Source organism: Crinia signifera, chromosome 7 (assembly GCF_055691185.1).
Source record: "Crinia signifera chromosome 7, ASM5569118v1, whole genome shotgun sequence".
NCBI lineage: Eukaryota > Metazoa > Chordata > Amphibia > Anura > Myobatrachidae > Crinia > Crinia signifera.
Genome location: NC_139223.1, coordinates 29,549,331 through 29,568,599, shown reverse-complemented (window position 1 = coordinate 29,568,599; position 19,269 = coordinate 29,549,331). Strand labels below are relative to the sequence as shown.

At 49.3% G+C, this 19,269-nt stretch overlaps 1 protein-coding gene across 1 annotated transcript; it reads left to right on the top strand.

The window, feature by feature from the left end:
* The first annotated feature begins 365 nt into the window (after positions 1-365).
* LOC146021125 (cyclin-dependent kinase 5 activator 1-like) lies at positions 366-1,346 on the top strand. The gene has a single exon (XM_083154926.1). It carries the CDS (start codon positions 366-368, stop codon positions 1,344-1,346), a length of 981 nt encoding a protein of 326 aa, XP_083011052.1.
* Positions 1,347-19,269: the final 17,923 nt, after the last annotated feature.

Here is a 19,269-nt window from a genome sequence, read left to right as displayed (position 1 = left end):
AGATTATTCAAATGTCCAATCTAATTTTCTATCTTTTAAAAGGATTATCTTCCTTATAGGGCTCTAAATAGGGTGATAATACATTCTATATTGCACCAATTTTAATCACTGTTATCATCAGTGGCATAAATAACACATAACAATCAGCCTGTGATGTCACAATCAGCCTGTGATGTCACAATGCCCAGTGTAAGCAGAGAACACCTCTGGCTACAATCTGCTGGACTCATTTGCTGCCTTGGACTGAACCAGGAAGCATCATATACAACGTGCTGGAAACAGACCCTTATTATTGGAGTATATTCAGCAATCAGAGCCACCACAGACCACAATCAGTGCTATAAAGAACAGGAAACTGAATAAGAATGTGGAATTGCTTGACATTCCCATGCTGCCGCAAGGCAAGCACCCCTGGTGAAGACACATCAAGTGGGGCCAAGCCCACGGCTATCGAGAACAGTGAGATAGGAAGATCTGCCAAGAGACAGTCGCTCTTCGGCCGAATGAGGCGATGTATGACTAAAAGAAGGCCGCGCATAAATGGCCAGGTTGATGTTACCCATCTTGTCAATGAGAGCCTAAAGAAATCCATCTCCTGTGTTGACTTATCAATCTACACACAGGACTCACAAGATACTATTGCCAAGAAGCCTGTCTGTGAGCCTGCAGAAGAAAAGCAAGAGTTATCACCACCAGAATGCAAGAAGCCTGACTGTGAGCCTGCTGAAGAAAAGCAAGAGTTATCACCACCAGAATGCAAGAAGCCTGACTGTGAGCCTGCTGAAGAAAAGCAAGAGTTATCACCACCAGAATGCAAGAAGCCTGACTGTGAGCCTGCTGAAGAAAAGCAAGAGTTATCACCACCAGAATGCAAGAAGGTGCAAGCATCCACCGGCGAGCTGCTGGCCTGTCTTTCGGTGTTCCTCTGTCGCAGGTGCAAGCAGCGGGTGTCACCAATACGCATTGCTGAATGGATGGTGTCTGTAGACAAATCTCTCACTGGAACCTGGCAGCCCTTTGGCTTCCTCACACCGACCAATTTAATGTTTCTGTACATGCTCTGCCGTGAAGTGATTGCATCAGAGCTGGACACCAAGCGGGAACTAATGGAAACACTGTCAACCTGTCTGTACATCTCATATTCATACATGGGCAGTGAACTAAACTGCCCAATGAGCAATTTCATAATTGACAGCTCGAGGGAAGCCTTCTGGAACCGTGTCCTCACTATTCTCAACCTAATGAGTGCAAAAATGCTCCGCTTCCATATGGATCCCAAATATTTCATCCAGATCTTGGAGGATCTTAAAGGTGAAGGTGGAGAGCTGCTCATACAATCAGTTTAAGACAGTACAGCTCTGGCTTGGGAACCAAAAAGAGACCCACATACAGGCTTGGGAACCGAAGACAAAGAGACCCACATACAGGCTTGGGAACCGAAGACAAAGAGACCCACGTACAGGCTTGGGAACCAAAGACAAAGAGACCCACCTACAGGCTTGGGAACCAAAGACAAAGAGACCCACCTACAGGCTTGGGAACCGAAGACAAAGAGACCCACATACAGGCTTGGGAACCAAAAAGAGACCCACATACAGGCTTGGGAACCGAAGACAAAGAGACCCACCTACAGGCTTGGGAACCGAAGACAAAGAGACCCACATACAGGCTTGGCAACCAAAGACAAGGAGACCCACATAATGGCTTGGGAACCAAAAAGAGACCCACATACAGGCTTGGGAACCGAAGACAAAGAGACCCACATACAGGCTTGGGAACCGAAGACAAAGAGACCCACATACAGGCTTGGGAACCGAAGACAAAGAGACCCAAATACAGGCTTGGGAACCGAAGACAAAGAGACCCACATACAGGCTTGGGAACCGAAGACAAAGAGACCCACATACAGGCTTGGGAACCGAAGACAAAGAGACCCACACACAGGCTTGGGAACCGAAGACAAAGAGACCCACATACAGGCTTGGGAACCAAAGACAAAGAGACCCACATACAGGCTTGGGAACCAAAAAGAGACCCAAATACAGGCTTGGGAACCGAAGACAAAGAGACCCACATACAGGCTTGGGAACCGAAGACAAAGAGACCCACATACAGGCTTGGGAACCTGAGACAAAGACACCCACACCCCTCCCCCTTCCCCTTTCCCCCTCCCCACCCGTGGCTGTTATTGCATGGCTATCGGGCGTGGCCCCTTGGCGATGGGGTTACCAGTTCTGTAAGAATTGGTAGTGGCACAGCCACCATGGACCAACGCAATATTTTTTTAAGAAGTCTAATGCTGGGTACACACTAGACAATATTCCAGCGATAGTGTCGCTCATGATTCCCATGAACTCACTGACAAACGATATCTTGGAGAAACAAAAAATAAAATCTTCTAAGGTAACTTAAGTGGCCACATCCAGGAGTATACTGTAACTGACCATAGAGCAGGCATGTCCAAACTATGGCCCTCCAGCTGTTGTGAAACTACAAGTCCCTCCATAGCTTTGCTATTAGGGACCGCTACAACTATGGCAAGGCATGCTGGGATGTGTAGTTTCACAACAGCTGGAGGCCACAGTTTGGCCATTCCTGCCATAGAGCCAGGATTGAGCTGCATGGATAGAGGACATTGGGGTCACTAACAACCTGCGGGAGCGCGCACCATTAACAATATAGTGCGTACACACTAGACAATAGGCAGCATACACACCAAGTAATACACGCGGGTCGTTAACAACAACACCACAAACTGATGACCGCATACTTTACAACTGGCTTCTACCTACATGTAATTGATGGGAGTCCCGGTATATAATACACAAACACAATTAGCGGGAAGAAGATCGCTTTATTGGGAAACTCTAAAATTAAAGGTAAGTGCACGACACTGAAAGAGCAACACGAAAAGCGTATTCTACTTTCCCCTGCATTGTGCAAGCTGATCTAATACGGCTTCTATAAGAAATGTACTGTAGCCCGCTGCATACTGCAACCTTCATGGCTGAGCAGTGGGGCAGGAGATCAGGCAAACGGAGATGCAGAAGGGAAGTCAGACAATGCAACAAGCCCAGTTACACACAGGAGAACAGGAATGGGATTGCAATTCTAGCTTTAGGAAAGTAAAATAGATGGAGGTAAAAGTTCTGCCTATTTATTAGGGCTGGATGATATAACCAATAGTGTGGCTGTGCCCTCTCATATAGGACCTAGATCAGCAGTGAGCGCAGATATGCAAACATTTTATTTTTAAATCGCTATTTACTGGTATTATGCAAGCGCTTCGCTACCTGGCACAGCACTCGCATTATAGCGATGTATTTGCTACATTTCTGCTATTGCATTGTGGGGAGGGCGTCCCAAAAGTACAAATGAAGCGGAATCAGGCCCATAATCCGCTCCTCTATTACAAGCACAAGGTCTCTACATACAACAAAACAATGACACATATCTCCACTAACATTGAAGAATGCACTAAAACAGGATTTGACAACATCCAGACAGTGTTTCTGCAGGAAAAAAACATTCACGCCACCCCAGGTCTCGGTACCTATCCTGCCTGCCCCATACGTAGCCATTGCATGCCTGTGCTTGGTGTGTCACTTAGTGCAGTTGTACCCAATCTGTTCCTAGGCACCCTGGGGTGCCTCCAGGCACATGGCAATGACCAAAACAAATGATTTATGGTCACACTGATTGGCAGCCACTAACACCGGTTTTGCCTATTATTAAATGAGTGGATAGCTAGAACCACAACTATGGGGAAGGGTATGCAATAGTGTTCAATCTCGGCTGTGTTGGCAGGGTGAGGCTGTGTTGGCAGGGTGAGGCCGTGTTGGCAGGGTGGGCAGGGTGAGGCGGTGTTGGCAGGGTGAGGCCGAGTTGGCAGGGTGAGGCGGTGTTGGCAGGGTGAGGCAGTGTTGGCAGGGTGAGGCTGTGTTGGTTGGGTAAGCGGTGTTGGCAGGGTGAGGCTGTGTTAGCAGGGTGAGGCCGCAAAGTGTCCGCTGCGCCGTACATAGCAAACAAAAAAACAAATTACAAGGTAACGTAGAGAGTGTGTTGAAAAATACGGTATAAATAGGGGTATAGCTGGTAGAACTAAAATCAGCATCAGTTCAGAAGTAGGTGTCAAAGTTGTCGAGGAGACCGAAGATGAAGTAGAGGAAGGGAAGAACAGGACAGAAGCACAGGTGAGGTAAAGAGGTAGGGTGAGTACGTGAGGCAGGAGGACCCTACTCATAAGAGTTAACATACTAAAAATAGGTGGGTGGACAAACGAAATACAATAGGATAAGTAGGAATGGAGGGGAACGGAGGCAGGATAGGAGGATCAAAAGAGGTTAGGAGGATGGATAGGGTGAGGCGGTGTTAACAGGGTGAGGATGTGTTGGCAGGGTTAGGCTGTGTTGGGGCTGTGTTAGCAGGGTGAGGCTGTGTTGGCAGGGTGAGGCCGTGTTGGGGCTGTGTTGGCAGGGTGAGGCTGTGTTGGCAGGGTGAGGCTGTGTTGGCAGGGTGAGGCGGTGTTGGCAGGGTGAGGCCGTGTTGGCAGGGTGAGGCCGTGTTGGCAGGGTGAGGCCGTGTTGGCAGGGTGAGGCCGTGTTGGCAGGGTGAGGCTGTGTTGGGGCTGTGTTAGCAGGGTGAGGCTGTGTTGGGGCTGTGTTAGCAGGGTGAGGCGGTGTTGGCAGGGTGAGGCTGTGTTGGCAGGGTGAGGCTGTGTTGGCAGGGTGAGGCTGTGTTGGCAGGGTGAGGCTGTGTTAGCAGGGTGAGGCGGTGTTGGCAGGGTGAGGCGGTGTTGGCAGGGTGAGGCTGTGTTGGCAGGGTGAGGCTGTGTTGGGGCTGTGTTAGCAGGGTGAGGCTGTGTTGGCAGGGTGAGGCCGTGTTGGCAGTGTGAGGCTGTGTTGGCGAGGAATGCCCCAATAGAGAAGTTAGCAGGAGGGCCTGCCCACATTAGTGATGTCATTGGGCCCAGCCCGGGGCCCCCTATCCCCCAGCGCCGTGCCCTCCTGTAATCCTGCAGGGATCACTACAGACAGTGTCTAGATAGACAGAGAATAGGTCGACCTCAAAAGGTCGACATTCAATAGGTCAACATGAAAAAGGTAGACACGTAAAAAGATCGACATGAGTTTTTTTTTTTTTTTTATTGTTGTGAATGTCGGCATGGACCCCACGTAGTGTAATGCGTATGCTCGCTGGGCTCGCTATAATATTCTCCTCCTATGCAGACAGGGATTTTTAATTCATGTCGACCTTTTATGGTAGACCTATTGACTGTCTATCTAGACACTGTAGATCTAGTAACCAGATATTACAGAAGCAGAGTCCCAAACAGATTTACTGTAAGCTCAGCCTTGAGGCCCAGCCACATCCCTGGCCCATTAACCAAGCTTCAGAAGTCACACCAGGGGTGTAACTCCCAGAGGGAATGGAGACTCCTGCCTCCGGGCTCCTAGAGGGGCACCTGCTGGTTCACAGTGGGATCCTGCTCTTCCAATGGAGCTTTGTAACGCACCCTCTGCTGCTGCACAGTTACTCAGCTCTGTCCCAGGAGCATAGGCGAATCTAGGGGGTGGTCCGGGGGTGCACAGGACCACCCATTTTGTAGCTGAGGGATTGGGCTTTCCAACGAGCCCAGCCCCATGTCTCTAGCCCCTTGGGAACCGGAGATACTGCCAGGCAAATCTGGAATGTTTTCCCTATAGGATAACATGGGACCCGCTAATTCCGACCCCCACCCAGTTCAACGGCTGCCAGTTCCCCCTTCGGCATCACTGAAGCTCGAGGTTGATCTTAGTCGAACCTAAATCGCTGGGCCTTCAATCTGATACCAGGCTGGATCCATATGAGTTAATTAGTTCCAGGGATATTGAGGTTAAACCGTTTTTTTTTTTTTTCATTTCTTAAATGTAATTTCATGACTGTTTCTCTGGAACCAAACAGCCCAGTTTCACGGGACCAAAATCATTCGAAGCCAACTCAAAAGTTCTTCAATATGATACTGGTCTCATGTAAATGGGTCAGTTGGTTCCGAAGATATAGCTGGTTGGTTAAAGGGGGGTAGGGAGAGGGGAGTGGTTGTCTCTCCCCCTCACACCAGAAAATGCAGGGACTAGGCTGGTGTATAAGGGGTCAGCCTGGGAATGTCCCTAAATGATCCTGGGACCATATTCCCGGGTAAATCCCTGCATTTTCTGTTGTGAAAGGGGTATTATTTCAAATAGCCGTGACCTGCAGTCAAGGGCGTAACTACCATAGGTGCATGGGGTGCAGCCAGGGGCGGAACTACCGCCGGTGCAGACGGGGCAGTGCACCGGGGCCCAAGGAGTTAAAGGGGCCCGGTGCTGCTACCTGCCCGATGACAAAGTTCCATGGGTTTTTTTTTTATATTGTGCATGGCCGCGCACGGATGGCAGTGGGTACATGGCAGGGCAGCAGGTGCACGTACATGTGGGGCAGACATGGATGCAGAAGCAAATGCAGCAGCGCCCTGCATCCATTCTGTGTCCGGCGGTGACTGACCGACCGTCCTCCTTCCAACAGGCAGCCAATCGCAAGGCTGCCTGTTGCTGCTCTCAGCCTTGGAGCCTTAAAGGAAGTGAATTCCTGTCTGCTCTGAGGCTGAGCACGGAGGGCTCCAGGAGGAGTGGCGGAGCGTCACAGACAGCAGCGCTGCCGTGCCAGGGGTAAGTTATTTGGAGGGAGGGGGAGAGCGCATCACGATGCTGAAACATTGGGAATTATAAGGGGGGGGGGGCGGCGCGCTACATAAAACTTGTTAAAATAAAACGGAAGCTGGAGGCAAGAAAATGTGTGTCTTATCATATTAAAGGGGGGGGGGGGGAGGGGGGGGGGGGAATGGGGGGTGGAGGGTGCCGAAGAAATTAACTAAAAATGTAATATGGGCTCAAACCCTAACCCTCCCAGCCTAACTAACCATACACCCCCCTTCCCCTGCTGCCCAACTGTAACACACCCCGCCCTCAGCCTAACCTTAGTTATACACACCCAGTAACCTAGCCCTAACTATACATCCCCCATAGACTTAACCCTATATATACACCCCGTCCACAGCACAACCATTCACCACCCACCTACAGCCTAACCCCACCCATCCCCCTCCCCACAGCCTAAACCTACCCATACTCTCCCGCCCATAGCAGTCTATAGCACTAACCATGCAGGCACACAGTCTGCAGCCTATAACTCTAACCACACCCCCTGCAGCCTATAACCCTAACCATACACACTGCAGCCTATAACCCTAACCACACCCCCTGCAGCCTATAACCCTAACCACACACACTGCAGCCTATAACCCTAACCATACACACACACACACACCACAGCCTATACCCCTAACCACACACACACACCGCAGCCTATACCCCTAACCACACACACCGCAGCCTATACCCCTAACCATATACACACACCCTTTAGCCTATAACCCTAACCACACACACACACCACAGCCTATACCCCTAACCATACACACACCCCGCAGCCTGTACCCCTAACCATACACACACACACACACCCCGCAGCCTATAAACCTAACCATACACACACACACACCCCGCAGCCTATAAACCTAACCATACACACACACACCCCGCAGCCTATAACCTTAATCACACACACACACACACAGCCTATAACCCTAACCATACACACACACCCCACAGCCTATAGCCCTAACCATACACACACATCCCACAGCCTGTAAACCTAACCATACACACACATCCCACAGCCTGTAGCCCTAATCTTACGCACACACACACAACACTGCAGCCGTCTTTGGCTCACTGTTCCCATTTTGAGTGGGGCGGGGGGCCCAAAGAATATTTTTTGCACCTGGGCCCACTACTCGCTAGTTCCGCCTCTGGGTGCAGCTGCTATGGGGCCCAGAGCTGAGAGGGGCCCACTTTGCCTGTCAAAGTATCATGTGCTGTATACATTTTTCAGCATAAGGTAATAAATAGGGGCCCTTACAAACTTTTGCTATGGGGCCCACATGTATCTAGTTACGCCACTGCCTGCAGTGCTCTGAATACAGCCGGGCAGCCCCCTGTTCTCTGCCCAGCTGTCAATGACTGTCACCCCTGCAGCTTCTGCTCCAATTCTTCTCCCTGCTTTCACCTCAGCCCGCCCTCCCTTTAATCATGTGGTGCCGGCGCCCGGCGTGCTCCCCCGACGTCACGCACAACAACAGTACGCACAATATTTTATTTCAAATGTCCACTCGGCTAGAGGGGACACCAGGAGGGGAGTGGGAGCTGTGCTCTGTGCTGCGCTCTCCATCTCTCCCTGCAGCAGCAGCGAAGGCTCATATAAAAATCAGAGGCGTAGCACACGCTCCGGGCGCAGTTGGGGCGCAGGACGCTGCCCCCCCTCCGCAAATGAGGTGAAGTCCTGCTGCCCTGCAATAATTAATTTCACATACGCAGGGCAGTGTGCGCCAGTGGCTGCCCTGCCCGGCGCCTACCCCCGTCTGCCCTGCTCATCTGGTCCCGGCCTGCCAGCGCGAAAACAATGAGGTCACGTCACGTGACTCACTGCTCCAGTCCAGTCCAGTCCCTATCCAAGCTGCTGCTGCTGCTGCTGCTGCTGCTCGGGCCGGCTCCCGGGCAGCGCTGAGCAGCAGAAAAAAGGAAGACTCCTCCCCTGCCTCTACACAGAATGTCTGTGCTGTGCTCCTCAAGGTAGATTTATTTTATTTTTATTTATTTTTTAATAAAGAATTGAGGGAATAATCATGGGGTTTGGTGGGGTCCGGGGAGGGGGGATCTCTCTGGTTTCTGCTGCCACCCTGCTCTTCTCAAGGTGGATTTTAGTTTTTTACTAAAGATAAATAATTATGGGGATAATCATGGGGTTTGGGGGATTTGTGGGGGGGGGGGGGGGGGGTGTGAATCTTTCTTATATGTGTCTTATATAGCACAGCAGATTCCGTTACAGTCAGTGGCGTAACTATAAATTTTGCTCCCCCCTGCTAAAAAAATTGTGGCGCCCCCCCCCACACACAAATATATATATATATAATTCTGTCCAAGGGTCTGGCACTCTCAATAGACAATGCAGCTTGTTCCGGTGCGCCTCCAAGGTAGAGATGTATATAAGAAAGACGGGATGTCACTCAGAAACTTTCAATGAAGAAAAAATACGCTGACTGCGGTAGGTTACGATCAACGTTTCAGGGTTGTACCCCTTTTATCAAGACCTGTTTAAGCAATGTGACATAAGACATATATATAGACATGACAGACTTACAGTTTGTGCGCCCTACACCTGCCGCGCTGTCCATTCGGGGTCCGGTGACGTCACTGGTGTGCGTTCCCAGGGACTCCCGGCACCTCCCAGAGGGCGCGGCTTCACCCAGGGTCTGATATCCATGGCAACCAGTGATGCGTACATTGACACAGTTCGTGTAGACTGTGAAGCTGGGGCTTGTCACTCTGGCGCACTGACGGCCGGTGATACCCACTTAGGATCGCTGCTGGTGTCTGGAAAGACTCCTGTGAATAATATAAACAAAAAACCAAATTACCAATAATGAAAAAAGAACGGGGGATGGGGGACAGAGGAATAAGTATGTTGAAGCAACAGGGGAAGGAAAAACACAGTGGAAACCGCATCAGAGCACAATGTAGCCATATAACAATAATGAACACGGAGATAAGATGCTGCTATGCATCCTGAACAACATAATGAACTGTCTGTGTAGTGTCCCACTGGGACCTCCAGACAGAGTGTGCTACTGGCTGAGAGCATATACGCTCTGTTCGTGGCGCACTGGAAATGTTAGAATACGCAGGTCACACTGATTTAAAGAAAAGCATTATATGACAGTAGTTCGTTCAGTCCTTTGGGATGCATTGTTTGTAAAGTGTGTATCCAGAAAGTCTCACGTTGCAGGAGAATACGACCCCTGTCGCCGCCTCTTCGATTCGCTGGCACATGATCAATCATTTTCATTTTGATGTTAGTCATGCTATGATGGAAGTCCTTCCAATGGCGAGCCACTGGTTGGTCCGCTGATTTGCCTTCTAGTGCTGCTTTTATATGGCTTCTATGTAAGGCAATACGTTCCTTAATTTGGCGTGTCGTCTTGCCAATATACAGTAGACCACACGGGCATTTAATTTGGTATATCACGTACCTACTGGAACAGGTGAGAGGAAATTTTATGGGATAGTATCGCCCAGTGTGTGGATGACTGAATTTATCCCCCGTTTCCATAGTGCTGCAGGTGACGCATCCAGTGCAGCGATAGTTCCCTGGCTTACGTGTGAGGAAGTGGCTTGGTCTTTGCACGTCCATATTAGTGACATCATTGTGTACCACAATATCTTTGATGTTTCTGCTTCTGCGGTATGACGGTAATATATTGGTACCTTTCAGTGCTGGCAATGTAGAATCTTGAGAGACGATGGGCCATATGCCTTTTGCTTTTTGCATTAAGGCTTTGCTGGCTGTAGAGTATTCTTGTGTCCATATGACGGCATTGTCTTTGTTCTTAAGCAATTTGCCTTCCAATGCCTCTTCTCTAGTGATGGCAAGTGCTTTATTTTTTGCCGCTACCAGTGTTTTATATTTGTAGCCTCTCTGGAGGAATTTCAGGAGCATATTGTCCATTTGTAATTTTGCATCATCTGGATCGCTGCAGATACGTTTAACCCGCAGAAACTGGGAAAACGGTAGAGAGTTTTTCAAAGGGTCAGGATGGTGACTGGTGCCCTGTAGACAGGTGTTTCTGTCCGTGGGCTTAAAGAACATGGAACTTGTGAGCTGTCCAGTGGCTGATTGCATGACCTTAACATCCAGGTAATGTACACTTTCGAAGCTGCGGTCATAGGTTAATTTAATTGGACAATCGAAGGAATTCAGTGTGTTTATTAATGCTTCAAACGTTTCTTCAGTGCCCTTCCATAGCAGGAATATATCGTCTATATACCGTGTATAGCCTGCAATCTGATTCGCGATTTTGGGGTCTGAGAAGAAGAAGTCATTTTCTATTTCAAACATGTACACATTTGCGAAGCTGGGAGCAACGCAAGATCCCATCGCACACCCAGCTTGTTGAATATACATGTTACCATTGAATAGAAAGTAGTTGCGTGTCAGGGTCAGTTCAAGGAGATGCAAAAACAAGCTCAGGTCCGGGCCATCATATTGCAAATTATCCGTCAGGAAGCGTCTCATGGATTGGAGACCAGCTCTTTGCGGAATGCTAGTATACAGACTTGCAACGTCTATGGTGCAGAGTAGTAATTTTTCTTGCCCCACTGACCACGTCTGTAATTTTTTTAAAAATGAGGTGGTGTCTTTTAGAAACCTTGGATGGGCCTGTTCATTATTGTTATATGGCTACATTGTGCTCTGATGCGGTTTCCACTGTGTTTTTCCTTCCCCTGTTGCTTCAACATACTTATTCCTCTGTCCCCCATCCCCCGTTCTTTTTTCATTATTGGTAATTTGTTTTTTTGTTTATATTATTCACAGGAGTCTTTCCAGACACCAGCAGCGATCCTAAGTGGGTGTCACCGGCCGTCAGTGCGCCAGAGTGACAAGCCCCAGCTTCACAGTCTACACGAACTGTGTCAATGTACGCATCACTGGTTGCCATGGATATCAGACCCTGGGTGAAGCCGCGCCCTCTGGGAGGTGCCGGGAGTCCCTGGGAACGCACACCAGTGACGTCACCGGACCCCGAATGGACAGCGCGGCAGGTGTAGGGCGCACTAACTGTAAGTCTGTCATGTCTATATATATGTCTTATGTCACATTGCTTAAACAGGTCTTGATAAAAGGGGTACAACCCTGAAACGTTGATCGTAACCTACCGCAGTCAGCGTATTTTTTCTTCATTGAAAGTTTCTGAGTGACATCCCGTCTTTCTTATATATATATATATATATATATATATATATATATATATATATATATATATATATATATTTTGCCAGGATGCATGTACTCACTAAGAGTGGAGAGAGACAAAAGGACAACAGAAACAGAAAATACATGGGAGAGCGGGACAGCAGAAAGAGCGGAGAGAGAGAGAGAGAGAGAGATAAGGACAGCAGAGAGAGAGATAAGGACAGCAGAGAGAGAGATAAGGACAGCAGAGAGAGAGAGAGAGAGAGATAAGGACAGCAGAGAGAGATAAGGACAGCAGAGAGAGAGAGATAAAGACAGCCGAGAGAGAGATAAAGACAGCCGAGAGAGATGGGGCACATTGACACAGATATACATTGCAGGGGCACACTGACACACATATTGCATTGGCACCAGGGGCACATTGACACACAAGGACACATTGCTTGGGCACTAGGGGCACACTGACACACATATACATTGCAGGGGCACACTGACACACATATTGCATGGGCACACATAGTGTTGGGGCATGTGCATTCCCCCTCCCTTTCAAAACAGAATACCTCCGTGCTGGGCTGCCTGTCTGCTGACAAGCTGCTGGAGTGGACTGGTGAGAAGCATTCATAACTTGCACTGGCCCTGGAACAGCTGCTTATGAGCTATACCTGGCAGCGGTGCCTGGAGACGGCGCCTACTTCTGGTGCAATGCGGCTGCGGAGCTGGGGGACAGGAGAAGATCACCTCTGTGCGGCGACAGGGACAGATAGGGGAGCAGCGTCTTATATAGCGCAACAGATTCCGTTACAGTGTCTTATATAGCGCAGCAGATTCCGTTACAGTGTCTTATATAGCGCAGCAGATTCCGTTACAGCGTCTTATATAGCACAGCAGATTCCGTTACAGCGTCTTATATAGCACAGCAGATTCTGTTAGTGTCTTATATAGCACAGCAGATTCCGTTACAGTGTCTTATATAGCGCAGCAGATTCCGTTACAGTGTCTTATATAGCGCAGCAGATTCCGTTACAGTGTCTTATATAGCGCAGCAGATTCCGTTACAGTGTCTTATATAGCGCAGCAGATTCCGTTACAGCGTCTTATATAGCGCAGCAGATTCCGTTACAGTGTCTTATATAGCGCAGCAGATTCCGTTACAGGGTCTTATATAGCGCAGCAGATTCCGTTACAGTGTCTTATATAGCGCAGCAGATTCCGTTACAGTGTCTCATATAGCGCAGCAGATTCCGTTACAGTGTCTTATCTAGTGCAGCAGATTCCGTTACAGTGTCTTATATAGCGCGGCAGATTCCGTTACAGGGCCTTATATAGCGCAGCAGATTCCGTTAGTGTCTTAAATAGCGCAGCAGATTCCGTTACAGCGTCTTATATAGCGCAGCAGATTCCGTTACAGCGTCTTATATAGCACAGCAGATTCCGTTACAGCGTCTTATATAGCGCAGCAGATTCCGTTACAGTGTCTCATATAGCGCAGCAGATTCCGTTACAGTGTCTCATATAGCGCAGCAGATTCCGTTACAGCGTCTTATATAGAGCAGCAGATTCTGTTACAGCGTCTTATATAGCGCAGGAGATTCCGTTACAGCGTCTTATATAGAGCAGCATATTCCGTTACAGCGTCTTATATAGCGCAGCAGATTCCGTTACAGCGTCTTATATAGCGCAGCAGATTCCGTTACAGCGTCTTATATAGCAGCAGATTCTGTTACAGCGTCTTATATAGCAGCAGATTCTGTTACAGCGTCTTATATAGCGCAGGAGATTCCGTTACAGCGTCTTATATAGAGCAGCATATTCCGTTACAGCGTCTTATATAGCGCAGTGGATTCCGTTACAGCATCTTATATAGCGCAGCAGATTCCGTTACAGAGTCTTATATAGCAGCAGATTCCGTTACAGTGTCTTATATAGCACAGCAGATTCAGTTACAGCGTCTTATATAGCGCAGCAGATTCCGTTACAGGGTCTTATATAGCGCAGCAGATTCCGTTACAGGGTCTTCTATAGCGCAGCAGATTCCATTACAGGGTCTTATATAGCGCAGCAGATTCCGTTACAGGGTCTTATATAGCGCAGCAGATTCTATTACAGGGTCTTATATGGCGCAGCAAATTCCGTTACAGCGTCTTATATTGCACAGCAGATTCTGCCACAGTGTCATATATTTCAAAAGTAACATGCCAACGCATGTTAGCCACACCCCCAATTCATTACCGGGGGGGGGGGCGAAATATGACCTTGCTCCGGGCACCATGGCACCTAGCTACACCGCTGATAAAAATGTACAGTAAGTGGCACTTTTGTGGGCATTGCTTAGGGGGGGCTACAAGTGGCGGTATATGGGGGCATTACGCATAATGTGCAGCTTAATGTGTAAGGGGCATTACGGTGTGCAGCATCATGTTTAAGGGGCATTATGTGTGCAGCATCATGTGTAAGGGGCATTATGTGTGCAGCATCATGTGTAAGGGGCATTATGTGTGCTGCATCATGTGTAATGGGTACTATGGTGCCACCAAGCAAGAACCCCCTAGCAATGAGCACGTAGGTAAGCAGCACTTATGTGGCAAATATGTAATGGGCATTACGGTTTGTTATATAGTATGTAATAGGCATCATGATGTGTGGCACAATGTGTACTGGGCATTATGGTGTGTGGCCTTATGTGTAATTGGCATTACGGTGTGTGGCTTTATGTGTAATGGGTATTACAGAGTTTGCTAAAATGTGTAATGGGCATTACTGTGTATGGTCTAAACTGTAATACCACACCCCTTTTTGTGATGCCACGCCTCCTTCCCATGGGGCCACGCCTCCTTCCCATTATGCCACTACGCCGCGCAAAGGTCCACCTTCTCATAGGTCTAGATCTGGGACCACCCATTACCATATTTCTAGATTCGCCTATGCCCAGGAGCCCTGCTAACACCTGCAATAGGGAACAGGACAGCTCCTGCCTGGTACTGCTCAGCCTGCGCTGCTGAACGCAAGGGTGCACCCACCGCTGCTGCTGGACTGTGGGATGGGACCCACCAATGACGGTTGAATCTTGTGAGCCATTGTCACGCAGGTTACGGACACTAGATGCTGATTTATAGGGATGTCACATTATTACACATGGGGAGCTCAGCAATGAGAACCTCTGCTGGCTGTGAGATCACAGGGATCACGTTACACAGCAATGATGTCAGCTTCATAAGTTACATATAACCTCACCACAAGGGTACAAGTTGGTGAGATTGGCATCACTTTTGCACAGGCCTGTTATGCGATCGGGTACACTTCTTGCTAAGAGTCAATGTTTATACAGAAGCCTGCGACACAACATAAGAGACCTGTGCATGGTGCCACATTACCTGCTGCAGAGAACACAGGTCCCAGATTCGGATCGTGTTGTCCTTGGACACAGTGGCCAGCTGAGGCTGAGATGGGTGGGTGGAGAAGGCTAGAAGAGAGTCTGTATGTGAGCGCATTAGAGTCTGGTAACCCCGGGAGGGCACATCCAGAACCCCCAGCTCTCCACTTCTGGTGCAGGATAGGACGCGCAGACCTTCTGGACTGATGCACACGCAGCTCACCGGACCCTCGTGTTCTGCAGTGGAAGAGCAAATACTGTTACACACTTATCAGGTCTACCTTCCTCAGCCACCAGTAACACCCATTCTCCTACATATCTACCTTCCTCAGCCACCAGTAACACCCATTCTCCTACACATCTACCTTCCTCAGGCACCGGTTACACCCATTGTCCTACACGTCTACCTTCCTCAGGCACCGGTAACACCCATTCTCCTACACATCTACCTTCCTCAGCCACCGGTAACACCCATTCTCCTACACATCTACTTTCCTCAGGCACCGGTAACACCCATTCTCCTACATATCTACCTTCCTCAGGCACCGGTAACATCCATTCTCCTACACATCTACCTTCCTCAGGCACCGGTTACACCCATTCTCCTACACGTCTACCTTCCTCAGGCACCGGTAACACCCATTCTCCTACACGTCTACCTTCCCCAGGCACCGGTAACACCCATTCTCCTACACGTCTACCTTCCTCAGGCACCGGTTACACCCATTCTCCTACACATCTACCTTCCTCAGGCACCGGTAACACCAATTCTCCTACACATCTACCTTCCTCAGGCATTGGTTACACCCATTCTCCTACACGTCTACCTTCCTCAGGCACCGGTAACACCCATTCTCCTACACATCTACCTTCCTCAGGCACCGGTTACACCCATTCTCCTACACGTCTACCTTCCTCAGGCACCGGTAACACCCATTCTCCTACACATCTACCTTCCTCAGGCACCGGTTACACCCATTCTCCTACACGTCTACCTTCCTCAGGCACCGGTAACACCCATTCTCCTACACATCTACCTTCCCCAGGCATCGGTAACACCCATTCTCCTACACGTCTACCTTCCTCAGGCACCGGTAACACCCATTCTCCTACACATCTACCTTCCTCAGGCACCGGTTACACCCATTCTCATACACGTCTACCTTCCTCAGGCACCAGTAACACCCATTCTCCTACACGTCTACCTTCCTCAGGCACCGGTAACACCCATTCTCCTACACGTCTACCTTCCTCAGGCACCGGTAACCCCCATTCTCCTAAACATCTACCTTCCTCAGGCACCGGTAACACCCATTCTCCTACACATCTACCTTCCTCAGGCACCGGTTACACCCATTCTCCTACACATCTACCTTCCTCAGGCACCTGTAACACCCATTCTCCTACGCATCTACCTTCCTCAGGCACCTGTAACACCCATTCTCCTACACATCTACCTTCCTCAGGCACCGGTAACACCCATTCTCCTACACGTCTACCTTCCTCAGGCACCGGTAACACCCATTCTCCTACACGTCTACCTTCCTCAGGCACTGTGTCACCCATTCTCCTACACGTCTACCTTCCTCAGGCACCGGTAGCATCGATTCCCCTACACATCTACCTTCCTCAGGCACCGGTAACACCCATTCTCCTACACGTCTACCTTCCTTAGGCACCGGTAACACCCATTCTCCTATACGTCTACCTTCCTCAGGCACCGGTAACACCCATTATCCTTTACGTCTACCTTTCTCGGTAACCGGTGACACCCATTCTCCTACACGTCTACCTTCCTCAGGCACCAGTAACACCCATTCTCCTACACGTCTACCTTCCATAGGCACCGGTAACACCCATTCTCCTAAACATCTACCTTCCTCAGCCACCGGTAACACCCATTCTCCTACACATCTACCTTCCTCAGGCACCGGTAACACCCATTCTCCTACACGTCTACCTTCCTCGGCCACCGGTAACACCCAGTCTCCTACACGACTACCTTCCTCGGCCAATGGTAACAACCATTCTCCTACACGTCTACCTTCCTCAGGCACCGGTAACACCCATTCTCCTACACGTCTACCTTCCTCAGGCACCGGTAACACCCATTCTCCAACACGTCTACCTTCCTCAGGCACCGGTAACACCCATTCTCCGACATGTCTACCTTCCTCAGGCACCGGTAACACCCATTCTCCGACATGTCTACCTTCCTCAGGCACCGTGTCACCCATTCTCCTACACGTCTACCTTCCTCAGTCACCGGTAACACCCATTCTCCTACACGTCTACCTTCCTCAGGCCCCGGTAACACCCATTCTCCTACACGTCTACCTTCCTCAGGCACCGGTAACACCCATTCTCCAACACGTCTACCTTCCTCAGGCACCAGTAACACCCATTCTCCTACAAGTCTACCATCCTCAGGCACCGGTAACACCCATTCTCCTACACGTCTACCTTCCTCAGGCCCCGGTAACACCTATTCTCCTACACGTCTACCTTCCTCAGGCACCGGTAACACCCATTCTCTTACACCAACACAAACAGCTTAGATTTGTACTTAAGCCAAGGTGTGAAATACACAAACGCTAATGATCACCGAAGTAACAACTTACCTGCTTCCTGTCAAATCTGACAAAAAGAACGAAGTGGAAAAGGTTTGTGTTTGTTTGGGGCCAATGTCAAGTGAACATGCGGCCCCCCTTATTAGAGTAGTGTCCAGAACTCTTTACCTTTCCAAGTCCACGTAGTTGGAAACGTATGAAAAATTAGAAAACAATTGTCAAAGTTGACCGCGTGCACGTCCACCTTATGTCAATTCGACCTATACATCATCGATTTATAATCCAGATCCCTTTGGCACAGGGCAACAGTTGTAATTGGATAGTGTGACAGTGCCGTATGGTCACCGTCCTCAGAAGACTGGGTGAGAGGACCATATATCCAGCTACAGAGAGAGCGCCACTGCAGAGGCTGGTGGACACTAATCACAGGGAGACTCTGAAACTCCTCCCACTATGACAACAGCAAGGGCTACGGTATAACAGATAGACAATGTCTAGGTCCACAGCCACAGGATTGACAAATTCCTCAGGTGCACTGTTCAGAGAAATCTCTTCCAGTTCCGAGTCTTGCCTTTTTGGTCACTTCATTGCAATTTGTGTGATCACAAGGGAGATGGCAGTGATAACAGCCCACTTGCTACTGCAAGGGATTTGAATCCTGACGTACAGTAACTAGACGATATTCTCCAATGGCAAACTCTCAGGCCAGTCTTCAAGAACATGTCAATCTGACAGTAACAATTTTACAGGGATACGGATGGTTCATCAACTGGCGTAAGTCCAGCATGATTCCCTCCCAGCATATGATTCTCCTGGGTACCCTTCTGGATACCTCGTCGCAACAGGTTTTCCTCTTCAGGACAACAGAGAGTCTGTTCAGGACTTAGTGCGGATGTTCCTATATCTAAGGACCATCTCCATTCACCTTGCATGTGCCTTCCCTCCATTCAGAGGTATTTCACCAGTTGGTGGTGCGGTGGGTTTGGCCTCAGATCGACCTGTTTGCCTCACAGCAAAACCACAAGGTTCTTTGTTACGGAGCATCCACAAGAGACCCGGTGCATTTCTAATAGGCGCACTGGCGGTTCCGTGGCCATTTCAAACAGCGTATCTCTTTCCTCCGATTGCCCTGCTTCAGTGGGTTCTTCAAAAGATTCAGGTGGAAAGGGTAATAGCCATTCTGGTTGCACCCAACTGGCCGAAGCGAGCGTGGTTCGCAGATCTCAAGGATCTCTTCAGTGCAACCCCGTGGCGTCTACCTCTACAGCCAGACTTACTCATGCAAGGCCTTTGTCTTCACCCAGACCTTTCCCTTCTGAATTTGATGGCATGGCGGTTGAGCGGTCGGTCATAAAGGGTAGAGGTTTTTCAGACCAAATTATTTATACTATGATTTCTGCTCGTAAACCGTCTACAGTTAGCGTTTACCACAGGGTGTGG

What these genes read in the sequence shown, in the direction of transcription:
- LOC146021125 (XM_083154926.1), top strand. Translation starts at nt 366, where the DNA reads ATGTGGAATTGCTTGACATTCCCATGCTGCCGCAAGGCAAGCACCCCT.